Source organism: Sceloporus occidentalis, unplaced genomic scaffold (genome assembly GCF_023333645.1).
Source record: "Sceloporus occidentalis isolate IW3139 unplaced genomic scaffold, rSceOcc1.0.p SCAF_5, whole genome shotgun sequence".
Taxonomy (NCBI): domain Eukaryota; kingdom Metazoa; phylum Chordata; class Lepidosauria; order Squamata; family Phrynosomatidae; genus Sceloporus; species Sceloporus occidentalis.
Window position 1 is genome coordinate 141,918,896 of NW_028316985.1, and position 22,748 is coordinate 141,941,643.

At 36.8% G+C, this 22,748-nt stretch overlaps 1 protein-coding gene across 10 annotated transcripts in view; it reads left to right on the forward strand.

Moving 5' to 3' along the window:
* The window catches only part of LRBA (LPS responsive beige-like anchor protein), a 430,053-nt gene that overhangs the window by 42,091 nt on the left and 365,214 nt on the right, over positions 1 to 22,748 (forward strand). For all 10 annotated transcript variants that reach the window (XM_089525694.1, XM_089525696.1, XM_089525700.1 and 7 more), the window contains exons 3-16: positions 2,352 to 2,583; positions 2,684 to 2,784; positions 3,335 to 3,430; positions 7,674 to 7,795; positions 8,000 to 8,126; positions 9,116 to 9,235; positions 11,201 to 11,347; positions 12,902 to 13,099; positions 13,984 to 14,117; positions 15,056 to 15,164; positions 15,282 to 15,434; positions 16,123 to 16,291; positions 19,610 to 19,689; positions 22,084 to 22,146. In XM_089525694.1, coding sequence (XP_089381820.1) covers positions 2,352 to 2,583; positions 2,684 to 2,784; positions 3,335 to 3,430; positions 7,674 to 7,795; positions 8,000 to 8,126; positions 9,116 to 9,235; positions 11,201 to 11,347; positions 12,902 to 13,099; positions 13,984 to 14,117; positions 15,056 to 15,164; positions 15,282 to 15,434; positions 16,123 to 16,291; positions 19,610 to 19,689; positions 22,084 to 22,146 — 1,851 coding nt within the window. The remainder of the gene's footprint in view (positions 1 to 2,351; positions 2,584 to 2,683; positions 2,785 to 3,334; positions 3,431 to 7,673; positions 7,796 to 7,999; positions 8,127 to 9,115; positions 9,236 to 11,200; positions 11,348 to 12,901; positions 13,100 to 13,983; positions 14,118 to 15,055; positions 15,165 to 15,281; positions 15,435 to 16,122; positions 16,292 to 19,609; positions 19,690 to 22,083; positions 22,147 to 22,748) is intronic.

Here is a 22,748-nt window from a genome sequence, read left to right on the forward strand (position 1 = left end):
TATAACAAGGGTCCACTGTATTTTATTAGGCAGGTAAAAATGATCCCAACTCTCTTGGCTAATTCTGGGGAACATCAAAATTATCTTTTACAGATGCCCTTTAATGTATTGTTATGGGGGGGGGGGGGACACCAGAGTAAATGCTAAAGATGCTGGAGGAGGCAGAAATGAGATTGAGACATGTAATCTGCAAATGTCAACTGCAAAGAATTGCCATTGCTTCTTGAATTCACCCTGATATTGATATATTTATGATTTATTTAAATTTACGAATAGCCAAGGCAAATATTAAAATGAAATGTAAAACTTATGAAGATGTATTTGAATGCTTCAAATGTGTTGCTTTAAAATCATTGCTGTATGCTTACGCATTATACCACAATCTAGTGATGGAAAATATTATATCACCCAGTGGGTTGTTATAAAGATTGTTTATGAAGTTGAGCCTAAGACTTAAAATACATTGAACTGGGGAGTTCTGAAAAATGAACTGCATGACACGGGAGACCAAATCATGCTAAAGTGCAGGAAAAGACTATACATCAGTTCAAAGGCTACATTATTCAAAAAAATACAACCATAAAAAAGGTAATAAGATTACATTCTCACACTTCATGGCTAGTAAGGTGCATTAGGCTGCTCAGATATTCATAACTTACTGTGACATTTCCTGAGATTACATTTTGCTGTGCACAGCCATTACTGCAGCTCAGATAATAACTAGCCTGTGTACTGGCCTGGATTATGTGATCCCTGTCTTTGGCAGCAAATTTGTGTCTTGAAGGTTGATCAGCTTCAAATTGCCATTAGAAAGGGTTAATATGACATACTGTAGATGTGTGCACTTATGTGCATCTATAATATGTTTGCATATTAACAGTATATCAAATTCACTACAAATTACATGTAAGAGTTTCCCATATTTTCTTAAAGCAATATAACAAAACACTTAAATGGGAAATATTTAAGCCTTGTATCTGGTATTGGGACTTAAAATGCACTACTTCTAATGGCTAGTGAATTATTTGTGTATTGCAGATTAGATAGGAAAACTAATTTGTCAACTTCTTGGATGGGTGGTTACTGACAGTGGTACATATAGCCAAAATTGAAAGATGGGTAGTGGAGAATTGAGGTGAAGGTGAGGTCACTTTAGTTAACAGTGAAATGTATGGTCTATAAAGTGTTGGCATGGTAGTTGATGGTCAGTTAGAACCAATACATTAACTCATAGAATGAACTTTAAAAAATCACTGAGCCAGAATTTTTTTCCTAATAATTTTACAGTGGCACAAGTGTTGAATAATTCCTTTATTGGTTGATAAGAATGATTCATATGCTGTAATTCATTCATTTGCATACTTTCTGTAGTATTTCTGGTACTACTTGGTGAAATAGTTTTAGGTTGTGGTACTGTGAAGACCACTTTATTCTCCACCACTAAGTTTTTTTCTGATGACAGCACCCTGGGCCTTTTCATCCCACCGCTGCCACTTAATAGTCACGAGCAGCTGTACTTTTAATACTGTTTTTTAAAATTAATTTGTGATCCAGCCACCTCTTTGTGACTGTCACTTTACCCTCAAAATATGTTTTGAATTGTTAGTATTCAGGTTCCAGATGAGTCTTTCTTGAATAAACAACACTTTTAACAATGTTTTATGTGTCGAGATGATTTGTACACTTGTTACTGTTATGGGTTCTTTTACATGCACTCTCTCTAGAGAATATTGGTTACTTTCACTTAAAACTCACATAAGCTTTATGTTACCAGGCTAACTAACCAACCAGCCTAACTAACTTCTGCAGGGTATCACCCTCCAACAACTCTGAGTTCTGGATGTGTACCGGTAGGGAGTCCCTCACTTTTGGACTCTACCCCTAACCGACCCTGTCTCACACTGAAACCATCACACCTGTCCCTCTCTGTGGGTGATAACAAGTTGTGGTAAAGTGGCTCAGAGTTTTTCCTCCATACTAGCTTCACTACATCACTTCTTAATGGAGCAGAAGGTTGTCATGTCCTTAGGCTTGGAGGATCTTCCAGTGCTTGGAGGAAAGTGCAGTCCGTACTTTCCGCACCTCCCTAGTGATGTCCCTGTATCTGTAGAACTGTATCATCAGTTGCATAGTGTTTAAATTATGGAGTCTGATATAAATTTTGTAGTTTGACAGTTTTTTTTCTAAGCTTTCTTGGTCTCTTCTGAGAGAAAAGCAGCATACAAATGAAGTAAGCAAAATAAACAAATAAATAGTATGTAGCACCAAGAAAGAAATGCTAAATATTGTCAACTTGAAAAAATATTTTTGGAGAGATAAAAATACTAACATTGGTTCTTTTTAAATTGAAGCTTGTAGGAGGTCACTTTGATCTGGAAATGAATTTTATTATACAAGAAGGAGAAAGTATTACTTGCATGGTGGACTTGTTGGATAAGTGTGATGTCACTTGCCAGGCTGAAGTATGGAGCATGTTTACAGCCATCCTGAAGAAGAGTATACGAAATCTGCAAATTTGCACAGAAGTGGGTCTCGTCGAGCAAATGCTTGAGAGAATTGATAAAGCTGACAATATGATTGCAGGTATGGTTTCTTAAGAAGCTCTTAAATGGCAAGTAACTATTATTGGTACAATAAAATGTTATTGACTATTAATCAAAATCTAATAACTCACTCTCCTTAGATCTCCTAGTTGATATGCTTGGAGTATTAGCAAGCTACAACGTGACAGTTCGAGAGTTAAAGCTGTACTTCAGTAAACTTCAAGGAGACAAAGGAAAATGGGTGAGTACAATTGTCCATAAGCAAACAGCAGGTATTTTTATTTCACTGAGCAAGATTTCATTGAATCTTCATACAAATGTACAATCAGCTTTCCATATTCACAGTTTCCTTGCCCACAGATTCAAGAATCCACAACTTCAAAATATTCAGAAAATATATACATTCTGAAAAGCAAACCATGATTTTGCCATTTAAATAAGGGACAGCATTTTACTATCTGTTGCATTTAATGAGACTTGAACATCCATGGATTTTGGTATCCATGGAGGCCCTGGAACCAAACCCCACCAGATATCAAAGACCCACTGTATATATTGTTTGTAAGGTTGGAAAAAAATGGACATAGAAGAAAACTGTGCAATTTTGTAACCTAGTGGTAATGAGCCAAATTAAAGTTACCTATTGTGAATTGATCTGTACAGGGCATATTAACAGTTTGCCACTAGGTAGCCTATACATCCTCTTTAGAAGTCTTTAAAAATGCTGACGTCTTAAGTATTTTGGATTGAAATATTGAATTTGCTTTCATGTGCCATTATTCTTTGAATAGCCACCACATGCAGGAAAGCTGATGTCTGTTTTAAAACATATGCCTCAGAAATATGGACCTGATGCCTTCTTCAATTTTCCAGGAAAAAGTGCTGCAGTAAGTACCTTTTTTCTTTATGCTTCTGTTCCATTTGTTCTGTGTTGAAGTTTATCTATGAATGGTCTGCCTAATTAAATGAATGCTTTTCAAATGCTGTTCTTTGTCCTGTGAAAACCCCTGATACTGGAAATTGGACAGTAAATAACATCTGAGGGTAAAATATGCATCATTAGATATTAGGAGATTTTACCTTCTAAGAAAATGGAATCACCTGTTAAAGAAAATCTACAAAAATAAACTGACTTGCCGATGCTTTATAATGATAGATGTTCCATTTGTCAGCATTACATCTGACTTCTTTGTCCCGGGATGCTTTTCAGAGGGAGATCTTTGTAGTGTAGCTTTTTGCAAAATTCACACTTGGTTTTATTCTGCATGGACATATTGTTTTCTCTGCAGAACACATTTCCTGCATTAAAAAATGTTGCTTTTGTGCAAAAACAAACAAAACAAAAACATGTAAAGTTGCAGAATAATTTCTGATCTACAAACAGTCTTTTGAAGGTTTTCTTGCAGCCAGACTGCCCTCTTCAAAAATGTGATTAGCGAAGAATGCATCCCTATTGTGATCTTCCCCTTTTTCTATTGCCTTCAGCTTTCCCAAACATTATTGTCTTTTCCAATGAGTCATGTCAGTCCATGTTGTCTTAAATGTTGAAAGACTTTTAGGCCTCTAGTGAAAGTTCAAGCTTAATTTGCCCTCAGAACCATTTATTTTGTCTTTTTGCAGTCCATTGTATCCGTAGAATTCTCTTCCAGCACCACATTTCAGAAGGGTTTATTGTATTCCTGCCTGCTTTCTTCATTATCCATCTTACACATCCATCCATAAAAAATAGAAATACTGTGGCATTGCTGATTCTATGATACATCTTTGGATGTGAGGATGTTATCTACTTTCTTTATAAGTGCCCTTCCAAGTCTCTAGCCTTCTATTTTTGACTACAGTCTTCATTTTGATTAATGACTGATTAGTGACTAATCTTCAACAGTTTTGGTATCTTCATAATCCACTTAGAAGTTATTATATTTATTTTCAGACTCTTTAGTTGTAACTCTTATTTTGCACTTTCTGCCTTAAGTTTCATTTCTAGTCATTCCAAGTCTTTGCTATTTTCTGCTAGTAATATGGTTTTATCTCCTTATCTTAAATCCTTGACTAACCCTGTTGCCAATGAGAAACAGGAGCCAGCTTGGTGTAGTGGTTTGAGTGGTTGACTATGACTCTGAAGACCAGGGTTTGAATCTCTACTTATCCATTTCAATGGGTAACCTTGGGCAAGTCACACACTCTCAGCCTCAAAGGAATACTTTATTTGCCCTAGGATTTATTAGCTGGTCATTTTGATAGTCCTCAACATCCATAAAACTCTCCTTCAGCATGACATTTCAAATGAGTTGATTCTCTTCCTTTTAGCTTTCTTCTTCACTGTTCAGCTTTCAGAACCATACATAGAAATAGGGAAAAAAAAACTATGCCATGAACAATCCTGACTTTGGTGTTCAAGGATATGTCTTCACTCTTGACTATCTAGTTCCTTTATGGCTGCCCTTCCAAGACCAACAGTCTTCATTTTCATTTATGATTGAGCCAAAGTATAGAAAGTCTTGACTATATCATTGTTTTCACTGTCCACTTTAAATTTCTGTAAATCATCTATGGTCATTATTTTATTTTCGAAATTTTCATTTGTAAACCTGCATTTTCACTTCCTTCCTTCCATGACTTCCCTCAATAATTATTCCAAATAATATCAGAAGAGGTGTCATATTGGAGCAAGCTTGTTTTCTGCTGCTCCAGAGATTAAGACATGAGCCAGTGAATTAAAATTACAGGAAAAGAGATTCCACCTAAACATTAGGAAGAACCACCTGGTGATCAGGAGTTACTCAAAAGTGCCCTTTTGGAAATGGTTGGATAGCCATCTCTCTGGGATTGTACAGCTGGCTCTCCTTATCCACAGATTCTTTATCCATGGATTCAACTCTCCATGGCTTGAAAATATTCCCAAAATATATAAATTTCAAAAAGCAAATCTTGCTTTCCCCATTGTATATAAGGGTCACCATTTTACTATGCCATTATATTTAAGCAGCCATGGATTTTGGTATCTATGGAGGGGGGAGCTGGAACAAACCTCACCACATACCAACAGCGATACTATAGTGGTATTAGATGGTTCTTGCAGTCCTTTCTCTGATGTTATGAAGTTACCATAGTGTTCTTGAGAAAAGTAGAAGTGGAAATATTTAGTTTCCAGAGATGGTACAGTAGGTAATAGTCAGATTCCCTTCAAATTCTGTTAATTGTTGAGTATTTTTCCAGCCGAATTTCTATTTTATTTTAAGCAAGGCATTGTGTTAACTGAAAAGATTATGATTGCACACAGTCCTTTAACTAGAACAGGTATTTCAATAATTGATAGATATTTAAATAGCTATAACATCAAAATAATTCCTATTAAGGATGGGATATTAAGGAATAATATTAGTTGAAAAATTATTGCATTTAACATTCTTCTGGGAGTGTTCTATGCAGAGATACAAGCTGATTACTGATAGATCCTCTCTGGAAGGATTTATGGCATTGTGCATAGACAGGGATAGCTGCAGAGTTTAGCAATGTAATGAGAAGCATGCTGACACTCAAGTTCTTTGATGTTTTTGTTCATTGCTATTGATCATCTGGACAGTGTTTTTGACTTTAGAATTATAGGAATCCTAGTTGAGAGTTACGTTGTAAATCTGAAGTTCAACAGTGGGAAGCAAATTGTTTGCTATGCAATAGTATATATTTGGACAAAGAACAAATACTCGTAAAAACAGTTGATCTGATTATAAATGTATAGGTTTTATAATTTTAAAAGCTTCTTGGCAGCAATACTTCTTTCAGAATATACTCTGCTTTAAATATGAGTATTTAAGTAATATTTTTTGCTTAAACTTTATGTATTAGGATATGCAATATTATATTTTGTGAACTGTGGGACATTTTCTGATCCCAGTGATCATTGCAGTGTATTGCAGGCTATAAAAATGCTGCATGTCTATAGGAATGTTTGTGTGTGTCCAAAGGAATGTGTCGAGGTTTCACTCAAACACTGAGAGCCAGAAAACATAAGAGAGAATAACTATAAAATAAATGAGATAAAATAAAATGGAATTAAGCATACATTTCTTGTATTGTGATATATCTACTGAATGCGGTGAGTTCTAGTGGGAACTGCCCCTTATGGAAGGAATTTCAATTTCTGCCAGATGGGGCCAACCTTTCAGCAAACATGTCTTTATATGATGTGTCACATCATGGTTTGTCAAAACAAAAACAAATCCATGATATAATTTTATTTCAGTACATTACATTAACTGGGACAAAAATATACTTTAGTGGTGAAAATAAGTAGGGTGCAGGCATATTATTTTTTTGCAGAAAACAATTAGGAGACAAGCTCCATGTGCTCTAGGATGGTCAGTTGGTTATTCAGTATTAAAAAACCCCAATACATCTCAGCCACAATGAGAAAGGCCTTCTTCAGGGGCTAGAAACAAATACAAACTTGACAAATAGCATTGTGCGCTGTATAGATTTACTTCTCTGTATATTCCATCAGGACTAGCCTGGAAGAAGGAAGAGCCCTCCCTCCAATCCATCTGCCTTGGTCCAGGCTTTAGAGGGAGAGAAGAACCACTGGACCTCATCCCCTTTCCCTCCATCATTCCCTTCTCCTTTTGTTTCGTGTCTTTTAGATTGTAAGCCTGAGGGCAGAGAACTGTCTGAATAAAAATAATATTGTAAGCCGCCCTGAGAGCCATTAGGGCTGAAGGGCGGGATATAAATACCTAAATAAATAAATAAAAATAAATAAAATATTCTGCAAGACGGAGGTGTGTCTGGGAAACAAAAAGGTCCCATTGTATTTAGTGTTAATGAAACCAAAAGCCTTTTTACATTTTAGGTCTCTTTGTCAGGATGTAATTTGCAAGAAGTCTTAAGACCAAAGAAGACTTGGGTTTTTGATAACTTCAATTTTAGTAGCATTTTAGGCATCATTCAATATTGGATATCATGGTCATGATTTTTTAGATTGTTTCAACAGGGTCCCTCATTAAGACTTTACTATGAAAAAGAAAACTTCATTCACTTTAATGATGCAAATCCTTGACTTCTGTCCGTTCCTGTACACCAGTCCCTTGTTTTATGGTGATCAATTGTTTTATATTAACTTCTTTTTTTGTCTAGGCAATTGCCTTACCTCCTATAGCCAAATGGCCCTATCAGAATGGATTTACCTTTCATACTTGGTTAAGAATGGACCCTGTAAATAATATCAATGTAGACAAGGATAAGCCTTACTTATATTGGTATGTATATATTATTTTATGTCTCCTGAAATGTGTTTCTCTAGGATTGCTTTTAAAGCTGGCTTTCACCAATTTATTGTGAATAATAAACTACACTTCAGCTTATTTAAATTGTAGTTCATTCTTTGTGAATAATAAACTATATTATATTTAATAACTCATGAATGAATACTGAATATTATCATTTTAAATAATTTGTTACAGTTTTCGAACAAGCAAAGGACTTGGTTATTCTGCACATTTTGTTGGAGGCTGTTTGGTTGTGACCTCAATTAAATCAAAAGGGAAAGGCTTCCAGCACTGTGTGAAATTTGATTTCAAGCCACAAAAGGTGAGTTTTGTGTTAAGGTGCCGTGTATTTTGTGATTTGCAAAGATTCAGATAACAGAAGCACTGCTTGCTCTGAATTATTTTTGTGGGTTTTTCCTACCAAGGAATTAATGACCATTGATATTTGCTGTCATAATCTATGTGATCTGAAATAATGTGTTTGTTAAAAAAAGAGAGGAAGAGAAAATATACTGACATATGAATTTAGTTTGTAGTTGAAAATGTCTGAGATCTTTAGAAGAGGCTATAAGTCTACAGTACGGTAAATAAATTATGTGTCAGCAAGAGAGAGAGAGCCTTCTCATTTGTTGTGTCCTACATATGGAATATCTCCTCCATATGGATATGCAGTTGGCACAAACACAGGAATTGTTTCAGCACTAGCTCAAAACCTTGTTTTTGTTACTGTTTTGTTTTGATAAAATACATTAGCATTTTTACTGTTTAATTATATTTTATTGTTTAAAATACATTTGTATACTGTGCAGTGTGCATCCAAGGATCAAGTTTCTTTGAAATGTCTTTTAATAAATAATAATAAAAAAACTTTAATAAAGAATAGAAACCCAGTAGAAAGTTGTTGTTTAGGTTCCACTTACCATATCATTTTTGCAATGAGTTTACTATTTTATAATGTGATTTCAGTGCCTCTCTATACAGTTCAGTTCAAATACTACTAAGCTTTCCTTTTCAGTAGATAAAATCAAATTGTTCAGGTTAGGGGCATGATTCCAAGATTCCAAGATGGCTTCCTTATAGTAAATGCCAAACATTACTATAGCTTAGCTAGTTAGATTGATGAAAATATTCAAGGTTCTGATGCCTTCCATCTACCCTTACCCTTATCAAAATAAAAATTGCTTTCATCTGTGTTGTTATAATTTATGTTTATTATATTTTAGTAACCCCATAGTTCTTCTTCTGAGCAATAAAATATTTATAAAACTAACATTATAGATTTAGTATAACTCATCTGCATTTCTTATATAGTGGTACATGGTTACTATAGTGCATATCTATAACCGGTGGAAGAACAGTGAGCTCAGATGTTATGTGAATGGAGAACTGGCATCATATGGAGAGATAACATGGTTTGTCAATACTAGTGATGTAAGTATTTGTCAGTATTTGTGATGTAAGTAACCATGTCAAATGGGTTAAAATATTGCACATCTGTGTCATTCTCTTTCTCTAGTTGCTTTTGTTGAAGTTGAAATGGATAAGTGGGGATGAAAAAATAATCCCTTTACTATTCTCATAGTTTTTCTGATAATGACTGCCCCAAAGTAGCTAATGTTTTGTAGGTGATAATTCTGTCCCTGAACATCTGGATTATGAGCCTATGGGGTGGGTAATTCTCAAGGACTGGAGACCACATTGTCCTCCCAAGGGATCTTTTTGTATGCAAATTTCACTGAGTTGTGGGCTTTCTCTGGGACATTTTAGGCTGATGAGATGCCTCCTTTCTAACATGAAGTTACTCAAAAGTGGCATTCCTAGTCATTTCCTGTTTGGAAAAAGGCCTTTCCTGGACCTAAAATGGGTGACCAGAACAGAGGGGAACCAAAAAGTTGACAAAATTGCTAGGAAATGTTTGGGGTAAAAATATTTTTCAATTTTGTTGACAATTCTGGGGCAACGAAAATGGTTTGGGGCCTACATAGGGCCCATGACCTGCACTTTCCTCACTCCTACTCCAAATGTACATGAATTCTGTTTGCATAAAAAGGAGGAAGGGAGGGGGAGAACAAAAAACAAACAAAATAAATGTGGCAGCACCTTTAAGACTAACTTGTTTTTATTTTAGCATGAGTTTCATGAATATAAACTCACTTTTTGAATGCTGTACTGAAGAAGTGAGTTTGTGTACATGAAAGCTCATGCTACAATAAAACCTGTTAATTTTAAAGGTGCTGCCACATCTCTCTTTTTTTCTCTCCCTTCCTTCCTCCTTTTTATGCTGCAAAAGACTAAAATGGCTACTTCTTTGAAAACTACAATAAATTCTGTCATTATACTTTTATTCAAATGGGATATCTTTTCTTGGTACATTAGTAGTGACTAAAGTGGTGTAGTGTTTCAATAATATAAGCTGACAATGTGTGAAAAGATACATCCTTATATTGTCAGACTTCCATTTATAACAGAGTGGTTCTAATACACTAAGTCAGTGATGGTGAACCTTTTAGAGACCCAGTGCCCAAACTGCAACCCAAAAACCCACTTATTTATCGTGAAGTGCCAAGTTCCTCTGACTTTCCAGTAACAAACTCTGTGCTCAGGTGACGGCAAGGACTCTGAGTGCCACCTCTGGCACATGTGCCACAGGTTTGCCACCACTGCGCTAACCTGTGGCACATGAGTAACTGGTGTGTGTTCAACTGATCTCAGGCCTTTGCCGCTCCATTATAACATTTTGAGCACAGTCTTTGTGATACAATAGTAACATAATAAGTTTTCTCAAGGTTTTTGAGGCATGCAGTGAGATTGCATGTGATTTGCTGGTCATCCAGTGAGTTTCATGGGTAAACTAGAAATCGGACCTGGTTTCCAGAGTTGTAATTGAGCAGTCATACCACTATGCCATGCTGGTCTCCAGCCCCATTTCATTATATTTTTTAAAATCGAAATGTCAGGGATGGATATGTCAACATTCTTCATACAAAATATTTGCTCTACCACTGAGCAATAAACCATATCCTATTGCAGACATATTGAAAATGCAAATGATTTTTTTTCTTAAAAGAGAGTCACCATAGTTGAATAGAATTCTACAATCTGTTGCCTTACTAAAAAAAAGTGGATGTCAGATGAAGTATAATGGGAACACAAGGCTTCTCTATTCCCATCAGCATCAGTGATGTTCTGACATGAACAGCTCTTAGAGCCAGTCTGATACTAAAATTGATTGTAATTAACATGCTACAAAATCAAGTTTGTGTATGCACTACACCTTAGGTTTTGATTTGGAGGAGAGTGTGTGTGTGTGTGTGTGTGTGTGTTCCTTTCTAAAGATAATTTTGTTAGCATTAACCTAATTTTATCATCACTTACCTGACTATTTTGTATTCTTAGACATTTGACAAATGTTTCCTGGGCTCTTCAGAAACAGCAGATGCCAACCGGGTTTTTTGCGGCCAGATGACAGCTGTTTATCTTTTCAGTGAAGCTCTCAATGCCGCTCAAATTTTTGCTGTTTATCAACTTGGTTTGGGATACAAGGTATTTATTGTCTTAAGAGTATTAAAGTATTTCTGGATTGGAATGGAATTGACAAACATATTGATTGGGTTATTTCAAAATGATTCTAAAACTGTGTACAGATTTTCATCTGTTTTACTCTGTTCTTGCATTCAGTATTTGCAGAATATCCAACTATGCTGCAAAGAAGAAATGAAAAATAGCCATGATATTTTTGCAGTATAAAAAGGGTGCTTTGGTTAATACTGATTTGATTTTATGCAATCCCAGAATGTAACCAATATGTTTGTGGCAACTTGTTCTTAACTGTATCTGTCTACACAAATCTGGGTTAGAGCATATTTGAGTAAATGTTTTCATCAGATCTTCAGCAGGAGAGCTTGGTTATGAGAATAAAAATGGCAACAGTGATTTATTTATCCTTTTTGTAATTGTATCATAACTGTAAAAATTAAAACCGTCTTGGACTGGGCTTCTAAGGCCTGAAACAAATGGGCCAAATAAAATGGCTTCCGGGTGCTTTGGAGTTGTGGTGTTTAGATGATGAAAATCCCCAACCAAAGCAGCCGGAAACTGTGCCGAGGCTGCGATAAACCAACAAGAGTCAGCTCTTTTAGGAGTGGCTTTAATCTGCTCCTGCTGGCCTGCTTTGGGAGTGGGCCGTGCAGTCAGTGTGGGACCAGCCTGATAAGAGGTCATTCCTTCTGGGCCATGTGTTTCGGCCCAAAGTTTCATTTACTTGTTTTGGAATACTTTTGTGATACAAAATAGCTTTTCAAGAAATTATTTTTGACCACGCATCCAGATCTTGCCTTATACCTTGAACAGTCAGAAGCTGATTCACATTTAACAAAAATCATGGTTTAGAATTATGAGAATGAGTCACAGCACATCTCAGGCTCGTGTACCCATTCTTAACTTCTCCTCCTATGTCATGGCTGTATGGAGATCAGAATAATTAGGTTAACCACACCTTAGCATATTGTCTGCACTGTAAGATCTGATCAATCTTAGCTATGTCTTCTTCAAACAACCCAACTTCATTCATCTAAGGTCTGATTCAGACTGTTTTAACAAATTATAGTAAATATTAATCATACAGTCTTGGTTTGAGTTACATGAAAAGCTACATTTAATTAAAAACAGAAGCAGAAAGTACTAGACTCCTTTTTGGCATCTCTGCTGAAAGGGAAGGAAGAACACACAAGCCTTTCTGGGCTCAGGTAATATTGGGTAATATCAAACTGTAGCTTAATGTCTGAACATGTGTAAAAATATATGAATGTTGTTTTTCTGAGTGTGGAATTGAAAATCATATTAAAAGATACTTAATTCTCTTTTAACAATTTTGTCCATACTATCCTTTTTACAACAGTAATCACTATTTCAGACATGTGCTTAGAAATTCTAAAAGCAGAATTGTACCACACTTCAATAAAAACCATTTCAAAAATACATCTTGAATTTTCAGGGTTAAATTGTCTTCAGATATTTGCTTCTATGTAAAGGTTGTCTCTTCTAACTCATTTCTATCCAAGGATGTTAATTTGTCTCCACAATTTGCTTCCCTTGCAGGGAACTTTTAAATTCAAGGGAGAAAGTGATCTTTTCCTTGCAGACCATCACAAGCAATTACTGTATGATGGCAAACTTTCTAATGCAATTGCCTTTACATACAACCCAAGGGCTACAGATGCACAGCTCTGCTTAGAATCATCACCTAAGGACAACCCTTCAATTTTTGTCCATTCACCACATGCCCTCATGTTACAGGTATTTTATGTATTTTCATATTCAAAAGGATATGGCTTTTGCTTTCTCCCCTTTTGCTTTTGTGTTGTGATTTGACTGCTGGTCCTTTCAAAATCATGGGAGCCATCTGATTTATAACCTGCCCACTCCATCCAGTTGTTTAGTGGAGTTGTGTGCTCTCCATCTTTTCTCTAATCCAGATGATAATAATACTAATAAATATTTATATACTGCCTTTCCAAAGGATCAAGGCAGTTTACAAAAGTACATAAACAAATACATAAACAATTTACATAAGCGAATACATAAATTACCGACACAATACTTAACGTAAACAAACTAAAATTCCATCCCTCATCCCTTAACTAAAATACAAACACCAAATTCCAAATTAAATTCCTTAGATATTTAAGATAGATAAATTTAAAATAAGCCCCAGGGATGTTGCTGCCATGCTGCTTCAGCTGATGGTGTTGCTGGAGGGTGCAGGGAGGTGTTTCAAAGCTTCTAGAGGCCCAGGAATGCTGCTGCCCGGCTGCTTCAGCTGATGGAGTTGCTGGAGGAGGTAGGGCAGATGTTTTAAAGGCCCCAGAGCCACAGGAACGCTGGTGCCAGGCTGCCTCAGTTAATAGATAGACCAAGTCCCTTTTAATGCCTGATTGATTTTCCATTCCCATTATTATTTTAACAATTATTTTAGCTGCTTTTCTCTGAAGCTTCCTGTAGTGTGCTCCCTTATATTTTCTACCTTGTCAACTAAGTGACAATATAATTTTTAGAGATTCCCCCTGAAGCATTCAGGGTATATTTTGAATGCTTAGACATAGTCACACCACAGCAATAAAATTTCTATTTTATTCTATTTTAATACCCATTTATAATCTGTTCAAACTTGGCATTGACAGGATGTAAAAGCCGTCATAACCCATTCTATCCAAAGTGCAATGCATTCAATTGGAGGCGTGCAGGTGCTTTTTCCTCTGTTTGCACAGCTGGACTATAGGCAATATTCATTGGATCAGCCTGACACAACTGTTTGGTAAGAGGTTTTTTTTTCTCATTTTAAATTCCCAGTTTGTTTTGCAGGGTATTTAACTGATGGGGGTGATGGAGAGATGGTACTTTCCAAGAGATTTCTTTTATCTTAGTTTCTGTAAAAACAAGAAACAATTGTGACTAGGCTAAGTTGGGAGATATTTGTCTAGATAAAGTGTGGGCTGTTTTTTTTTAAACATATTAAAATTTTGGCATGCACATCTATATATAGCCAAGGTGAAGATGTCATGACAGCCAGTGTAGCTGTATGGGAAAAAATTATCTCTGAATAATGCAATTATATTACAACATTGGGGATGTTATTTATATTTTCAAGGTTAGCTCATGTTAAATCTCTTATACAGAGAAGACCTTGAGATGAAGTCAAGATTACTGGCACCAAGTCTTCTACACAAATGTGTACATCATTCCGTAGCTATGTAATTTATGGAGGGGGGGGGGGATATGGAAAATCTCTTTCTCAGGGATGAATTCCTTCCTGTCAATGTCTGTGTGAGGTTATTTTTTACAGAGCTGCTAGTTCTAAGTAGCGATTGTCTTCGTGGCCCAGTACATGATCAGTTAAAGATGTCTTGTATATCAAACTACTTCACTTCACTATGGGAATGTCAGAAACAAAGCTAGATATCTTCAGAGACTAATGATGATATTCAGTAATGCAGACTTCAGCAGTGCCATTCTTATAGCCAGTTGTTGGTATTGTGGCTTTCCAAAATAGTTTACAGTTTCTAATCTTTCAGCAGGAGCATGTTAAGGAAAGCAAAGGAAGAGTATGGAGTGTAACTTATAATTCCTAAATAATGTAGCAGCACAATCCCTTGTCCTACCTAGGCTGTTAATGATACCATTGTAGAATTTTGCTTTCAAATGTTAAATCCTGCAACACACTAATACAATAGTTCATTGCTGCATATTTTTCAGTTCCATTCTGTTGGCTTTCATCATGGAGTTGCTGAAGAACTCAATTGCTATGCAAGAACAAATGCTTTCTTGTAAGGGCTTTCTTGTCATAGGGTACAGTCTTGAAAAGGTAAATGCTTTCTTTTCTCTATTCTACTTCCTATTTTGAATCTGCCTATATTTTGGCTATGTTTTGCTAAATGTTGCTTACATGTTACCTTGAACACATTTTTTTCTTTTTCTACAGTCTTCCAAAGCACATATTAGCAGAGCTGTTCTAGAACTTTGCCTTGCTTTTGCTAAGTATCTGAGCAATTTGCACCATGGTGTGCCCTTGCTGAAGCAACTTTGTGATCACATTCTCCTTAATCCTGCAATATGGATTCATACTCCAGCCAAGGTAAAACATTTTCCATTTATATGGCAAAAAGACCTGATGTACATTAGCAGTTGTTAATGAGACAATAGCATTTGAGTTCTGAAAAGCCTGCTTTTAAGGGACTGTATAATTCACGCATGGATGTGATTTTCTCTGTGCCTGAGTGGGCTTAATATATGCCATGCTATGGAGAAATGTGGTGGGAATTAGTGATATACAAATGCAAGGGTACAACAGCACACCCCAGGTCTCAAACAAGAGATATGTGAGATGCAATTCTATAATATTTATTCACAAGTAATGTACACTGAGTGAGCCAGTATGGCATAGTGATAGGGTCTCCTTAGGGTCTCCATAGGTTGGAAAGGACTTGAAGAAACACAACAACAGTGTACACCAAATTCTTTAGTAATTGTTTGTAAAGTTATGCCTTTGGATTTGTAATTACTCAGACTCAACTTTCTGTGGCATTTGATTTCCCCATGTGTTGATATGATACCTGCTTCGCTATTTGGCCATCTCTTTAGAAGTTTGTGCATAAATGGCCTCAGGGTATATTTTCAGTTTAGTATCTGTTGGCTTGTTGCTTCTCTACCTTGTTTTATTACTTGTTTTTTCTTATATAATTTTTGAGACAATAATGAATGAAAAAATGTTTATGTGTACAAACTTTTGACAAAACGTCTCTCTTCTTAACTGGATGATGCAGATTCAGCTGACCCTGTACACTTACTTGTCTACTGAGTTCATTGGCACAGCTAACATATACAATGCAATTCGACGAGTTGGGACAGTTCTACTTGCAATGCATACTTTGAAGTATTACTACTGGGTAGTAAATCCTCAGGATCGCAGTGGAATAATTCCAAAAGGTTTAGGTATGTGTAAACATTTCTGCTCTTCATCAGTAAAGTATTTCAAACTACTACCCTCTTCAGTAAATAAATTTGTTTCTGTTTGACATCTAGAATCATAGAACAGTACTTCAGAAATGTCAGATATCTTGATGGGGCAGAATATGTGAGGCATGCAGTGAGATTGCATTTTTGTTTGAATCTATAGAGCAGTGGTCCCCAAACTGTTTTGCATTACCACATCCTTGCTTCTTGGATGACAACTCTAGTGCCCGAAACATTTATTTCTTGATATGAGGTCCACTGTTCTACTGAACATTTAAAACAACAAGTTGCTGCTCCCTTTACCATCAGGTCATCCTGGGAGCAGCAGCCAAGTAACTGGCAGAGAAGAGACTGAGATGCCTCTCGCCTATGCTGGCCTTGTGGCAGAGGTGTCACTAGGCATGCAGGGTGTAGGCCGCACTAGATGACAACTTAAGTGGGGTGACACCACAGACAACATTCTAGCAACACCACTGTTGCTCCCTAAATTTCTGTCTTTGGGAAGAAACAGGACTTAGCATTAGTGTAGCTTGTAAGACACGAGGGGCTCAATGGAAGAGAAGATGTGGCCAGAAAGTGGGGGCAAACAAGGCCTCTCCTTTCTCCTACCGCCCAGTTTCAAACATACTCTGGGAGAAGAGCAGGCAACATGGCAGGACTTTCTGGGTTCCTCCGTACACCTGGCATGGCCTGGTCCCGTTTGTGAGAGATGGAGAAGCAGGCCAGAGAATCAGGGAGCCAGTGAGTGTGAGGAAGCCTGCTATCTGCCACTGACACAAGATCCTCCAGCTTCAGGAGTGGGGTGCAGGAGAAATCCAGGGATTCCTCCTCCTCTTGGCTCCCAAAGCAGAAGGTTGTTGTTAGACTGGGAGACAGTAGTCTCCAGAATTGGGAGTGAAGTGCAGGAGAAATCCAGGGATTTTGCTTCAGGAATCAGTCTGTCTCCAAAAATAAATAAATAAATAAATAAAAAATAAATGGCACTGCTTTAAGCTACAGAAGAGATGCTCTGCACCCAAGCCACACAAGAATTTCACAACCACCACTCTTAGTGAAAGAAGCAGCTAAGGGAGTGAGCTTGTGTGGGAAAGTGAAGAGCAGGAAACACCACCACATGAAGCAATCAGCATGGCTCTACAGAGGTTTTAAGGGACTCTGAAAAGAAGTTTCATGCAACCCTCATTGCCACCATGGTCTTAAAGGTTGCAGGTTCCTCTTGTCTTTTTTGCACCCTAATACTTTGACTGAAAGACCCCTTACCACCCCCTTTTTCCCTCACCGGCCCCTGCATCTTTCCACCGACCCCCATGGGGGCATACTACCCACTTTTGGTATCATTGCTATTTTTCCTAGATATCTATAAATAAGTTAAATTATATTTTGTGTTTTTATCTGTCCATGTAGACTAGGCCTAAGCATTTTGTCCCTGCTTACTACTATCATGTTTGCTCCTAAGCAATGTTTCTTGTACAGTTCTTTATGTTCACCAGAGGTTCCCAATACAAGCAACCTCCATTTCATGGGGACTCTGGTTTTGTGGGTATTGCCTGGTTACTTCAGCAACACTTAAAAAGAACGGTGGAGCAGCCAGATCAACAAAGCATGGGGGTGAGAACCAGCATGAGGAAGTGCTTGCTCCTTTATACTCCCCGTATAGACGTGGATGAACCGGAATGAATGTATTTCTACAACATGTACGAGCTGTATAAAGAAGCATCAGTGGAACTGACCAGGCAAAATAGGGCTTTTCCCTTCTTCTTTCCAATGTGTTCCTTTGTGCCCACATGGAAGCAGCTTCTGGGTGATGAAGGATCTTATGGGATGCAGTGCTAGGAGCTGTTATACGAGTAGAGAATTTTCAGTATTCATAGGGACTGCTTTGCATGATCAGAAGTACTCTTTCTGTTGGTGGATGATGTATTTGGATCAAAGTACAGAAGTGTTGTATTCTTCCTTCCACAAATCGTAAGGGAAGAAACAGATGGGCCAGATAAAGTGGTTTCCACCTGCATTGTAGGCGGGGCATTTAGATGCTGCATGCCTGCAAAGTGGGCAGAAACCAGATTGAAGCTGCTCTCTGTGGTTAAAAACCAGATCAAAAAGAAGCTATGATAGTCTGACTCAAGGCAGAAAATGCATACCTTTGACCCTGCATATAAATGCCCCAATACAAGAGCAATTCTGAAGTAGAAATCCATCCTTACATTACCCTAAAGCTGCACATAAACACACAAGTGCAGATGTGCATTAAAAAAGATGGAGCTAGTGTACCCAAGCAGTCGGGGCAGCAATGCAAAAAAGTGAAAATGTGACATCTCCAATGGATATAAGTACAACATACACAAAGCAGACAGTCTAAGAGGGGGCATGGGGTGAAGGGGGCATGTAGTGGGTGTGCAATTGTATGACCAGTCAAAGGGCCAGCCACCCAATGGGATGGCATCTAGGCAGCATGCAGTCACTGGTGTTTGTGCAATGGTGTGCATGGATGGTGAGGAGGCGACAAAAAAATTACTCAGCAGTGGGTTTGATGCCGGGCCATGCATATTCAGGCTGCCTTGGGAGTGGCCAGTGTGACCAGTGGGGTTTCAAGCCACTTCCAGAAAATGCAGGTTCGAGATGCTTTTTCCTACCTATCTGTTCTGGGCCTAAGCGGTTGCAACCACATTGCCACTAACTTCCTATTTTTAAATCAGAATTGTTTAAATCTTGAATTGCATTAAAATTAAGTACTGCAAATTGACTTGGGAGGTTTTCAGTTTTGAAAGTAATAAATAAATATAGTAAAAATAAATAAATATATACTATATGGTGATGTTAGAAAAAATAATGTCTTTACAGTCTTTTTGGGTAACGTGTTTTCTGACTCTTTAAATGCAAGTTAAGAGAAATTTGCACAAATGTGGAAAGATGTGCTCTGAACCAAATTATTTAGGGTCAATGCTTGTCTCCATGCCAAAAAAACATGAACATGGAAATTATTATGATGGAATGTGAAGGATATAAGTTAAAATTGTTTATAAACTTAGTGTGCTTTCCATACTTCTTTCTTGAATTTTGAATTTCTGATGAAAATATCTCCATGTAGACAAGAAACATTATCTGGCAATCCATCCTTTATATTGAGGCTAATGAACTAAAATTAAATGAAAAATTATTTAAATGGTCTAGGTAGTTAAAAATGTGAACTAAATTTCTCAGTGTGTGTGGTGGTGGTGAGATATACTGTCATTGGATCTAAATGATACAAAGCTGTCGATTTTACCCTTTAAAATATTATGTCTTTTTAAAATCAAGATGGACCCCGACCTAATCAGAAGGAAATTCTTTCTCTACGCGCCTTTTTACTGATGTTTGTTAAGCAATTGGTGATGAAGGTAAGGTGTCTGAAAATCAAGACATTGCTGTATCATTGTAGCTTTCTTTTCAGACTGTTTTTATTACACTTCTTGTGGTGAAGCTTTTTATTGAACAGGGCATGCTTCAGAAAAGGAAGAGCGGTGCCATTGCTGATTAGCTGAGATTGAGTGGGGCGATGGAAGAGAACATTTCTGGTGACATTTTAAAAGTACCTCATCTCAGTGGTGCTGCATCCTTCTTGTTTTGCTGATTTTAACAGCTTGGCAAGTTAGTTTTAAGACCAAATGACCTACTAAAGCCATTCATGACGGAACTGTGAAAGAATCATATTGTTGTACCCATTACTGCTGAATTAAAGATGGCTTCAGCATGTCATATTCAGATTCTTAAAACCAATTTGCAAGCTTTGAGCTGATTTTCCTTCTTCAAGGTGATAAAGACATATATACTATAAAAAAGTATTAACCCAGGATTGTGGTTCATTTATGCTGTGAATCCAGTATGATGGAAGTATCATGAATTAATACCAGTGTGTTGTATATAGCAATCTTTGAGCCAAAATCTTGTTACTTCAGTTTTTTTCAGTGCTGTTTCCTTACTTGCCTTTATCTGGCTGGATAAAGTTAAGGCAATAAAGCTCCTTGGCAGAAGCTGATGGAAGCCTCTCCCCATATTACTGGCCAAGGTTAGAATATGAAATACAAAGTTTAAGAAACAGAGTAAAGATCTTGATATATTGTTGAGTCTAGTAACTAATTATGGGCAGTGTATTAGTTAAGTGTCAACAAGTGTAAGTTTAAACAAGATAGAGTGTCCTCCACACATGATAGAGAATAAACCTATGGCAGGTGCTGTGATGGGTGATGCAGTTGACTAGCTGATGCAGTCATTTTGGATGACAGACAGAAGTGAAGGTTTAAATATGTTCAGTCTGTCTATACTATGTCCAAAAATCTAATTGAAGAGGAAGATTGTTGATGCAAATTAGGCCCACTAGAAAGCTCTTATGTCATTTGGCCAGATAAAACAGCTGATAAACTGGGCAGAGAATAAAAGGAGTAAAGAGGAGCTAGCAATGTACAATGTACAAATGGATGGTTACCACTCAGCGTCCAAGTTGATAATGCTGTTCTTACTTGACAAGCACACAGATATGCTGATAGCTATTGTCAGTAAGCACTAATTAGGCTAATTTAGGGAGATACAATTCTCATTCCCAAATTAATACTTTTTTGTAAAGTATATATGTCTTTATCATCTTGAAAAAGGAAAATCAGCTCAAAGGGGACAAATGGCTAAAACTACATGGTTTAATATGAATGTAAAACAGCTGACCTGCCATGTAATGTAATGAACACCTTAACAGATCCTATGCAATGTATGAAAGAACCTGATAATACTATAAAATGTGTGCTATCCTATGTGACATGTCCTGGAATGTAATACAAGCTAAGCTCCCAGACATTGCCATGTTTGTATTTGTCACTAAAGGGAATGTATATGTTTGCACTAATATATATGATTATATCTAATAAATAGCCTAAAATGTTACCAAAGAGCACATTCATTATCCCATATAAATATTCTGCAATTCCAAGAATTAAGCATGCTTATGTAGAGGATTGATATTAGCTTTCCCTGTAGTTAGACATCTGGAAATCTAGAAGGTGTTAAAGGTGACCCCAGACAGAAGCAGATAAGGTTACAAATGGCAAAGAACCCTGAATTCTTCAGTCCAAAGATACTTGGATTTTTTCTATATTTGGAGGAGGAAGAGGCAAAAATAATATCAAAGGAGAACACCTGCAAGGTATTTTTTGTGGGGGGGGGGGAGGATAGCTACATAATAGTATTTGATGTTAATAACTTGATCTGCACACAAGGAATCTTAGATTTAAGATTTTCGGCTGTCTGTGTTCTGTTCTGTGCATTTGTCATGTTAAGGGCAAAGTAAGCACTTTCTCTTCAAAACACATCAGAAATAAATCTTGACTGTTTTTCATCGCTTCCTCTATGTCCTCCAGGTTGTTTAAAAAAAAAAATTTGGCAGGTGTTTTTCTTTCTCTTTTCAGAATATTGGATGTTAGTGCTCTGTTATAATTGCCCTTTTTTAAACAAACCAGTCCAATGTATAAGCTAGTTTGCAGATCAGTAAAGATTCATTTATTAAAGATTATCTGTAGGATTGGATGCAAATTAATAATAGATAGATAGCATGGAAACCATGGAGGATGCACAGAAACAGTTCTTGGTAGACCTCTACTTTCTGGATAAAGCCTGGAAATGCTATGCGTTTATGAATCCTGTTTATTTCACAATCACTTCATCTATTTCAGAGTTTACTCTTTGTATGTATGGTTTGTCTTTGTACATGAGAGTTGTTTGTGTTATACCACTCTTTATCTTTTCAGGATCATGGAGTGAAAGAAGATGAACTACAGGGTATCCTCAACTATCTCCTCACCATTCATGAGGTAATCTAAAATTTAGCAATCTTGCCTAGAAAAATATTTTTAAATAAAATATCCCCTCCTGCCACACATGGCTCTGAAGGACGAAAAACTGAAGCACAAAAAACACAACTATTGCTAGAAACTCACAAGTAGTGAGTGAATGATTTAAGAATCCCATTCAATAGTGATCTGAAGTTCATTAACATAGTGAGTTCTGATAGCTTCCTTCTCAGTTCGTTGAAATGATGCATGACTGGGGGTGGTAAGGAAGGAACAGATGGCAGAGCTGCATCTATAAATGATTGTTTTGTATGGTTCAAGTAATTTCCCCCTCATTCTGCCTTTTAAGTAAAGTAATGTTTTTTTCAATGTGAATTTAAAAATAAAGATGTTAATGAACAGAAAGTAAAGCTTGTAAACGTAATTGGAAATAACTGTTGGTTACTGTTGGGATATCTTCATCTTCATATTTTAGCACCAGGCAAATGCTTGATGCCAGATGTAACATCAAAGAGTTGGGAAACTAGGACATAAATCTAACCAAACTAATTTTCTTTCAGGGAGCTTTATATGGGTAGAATAAAGAATTAAATTAATTTCCCTTCCAGAAATATAGACCCTCA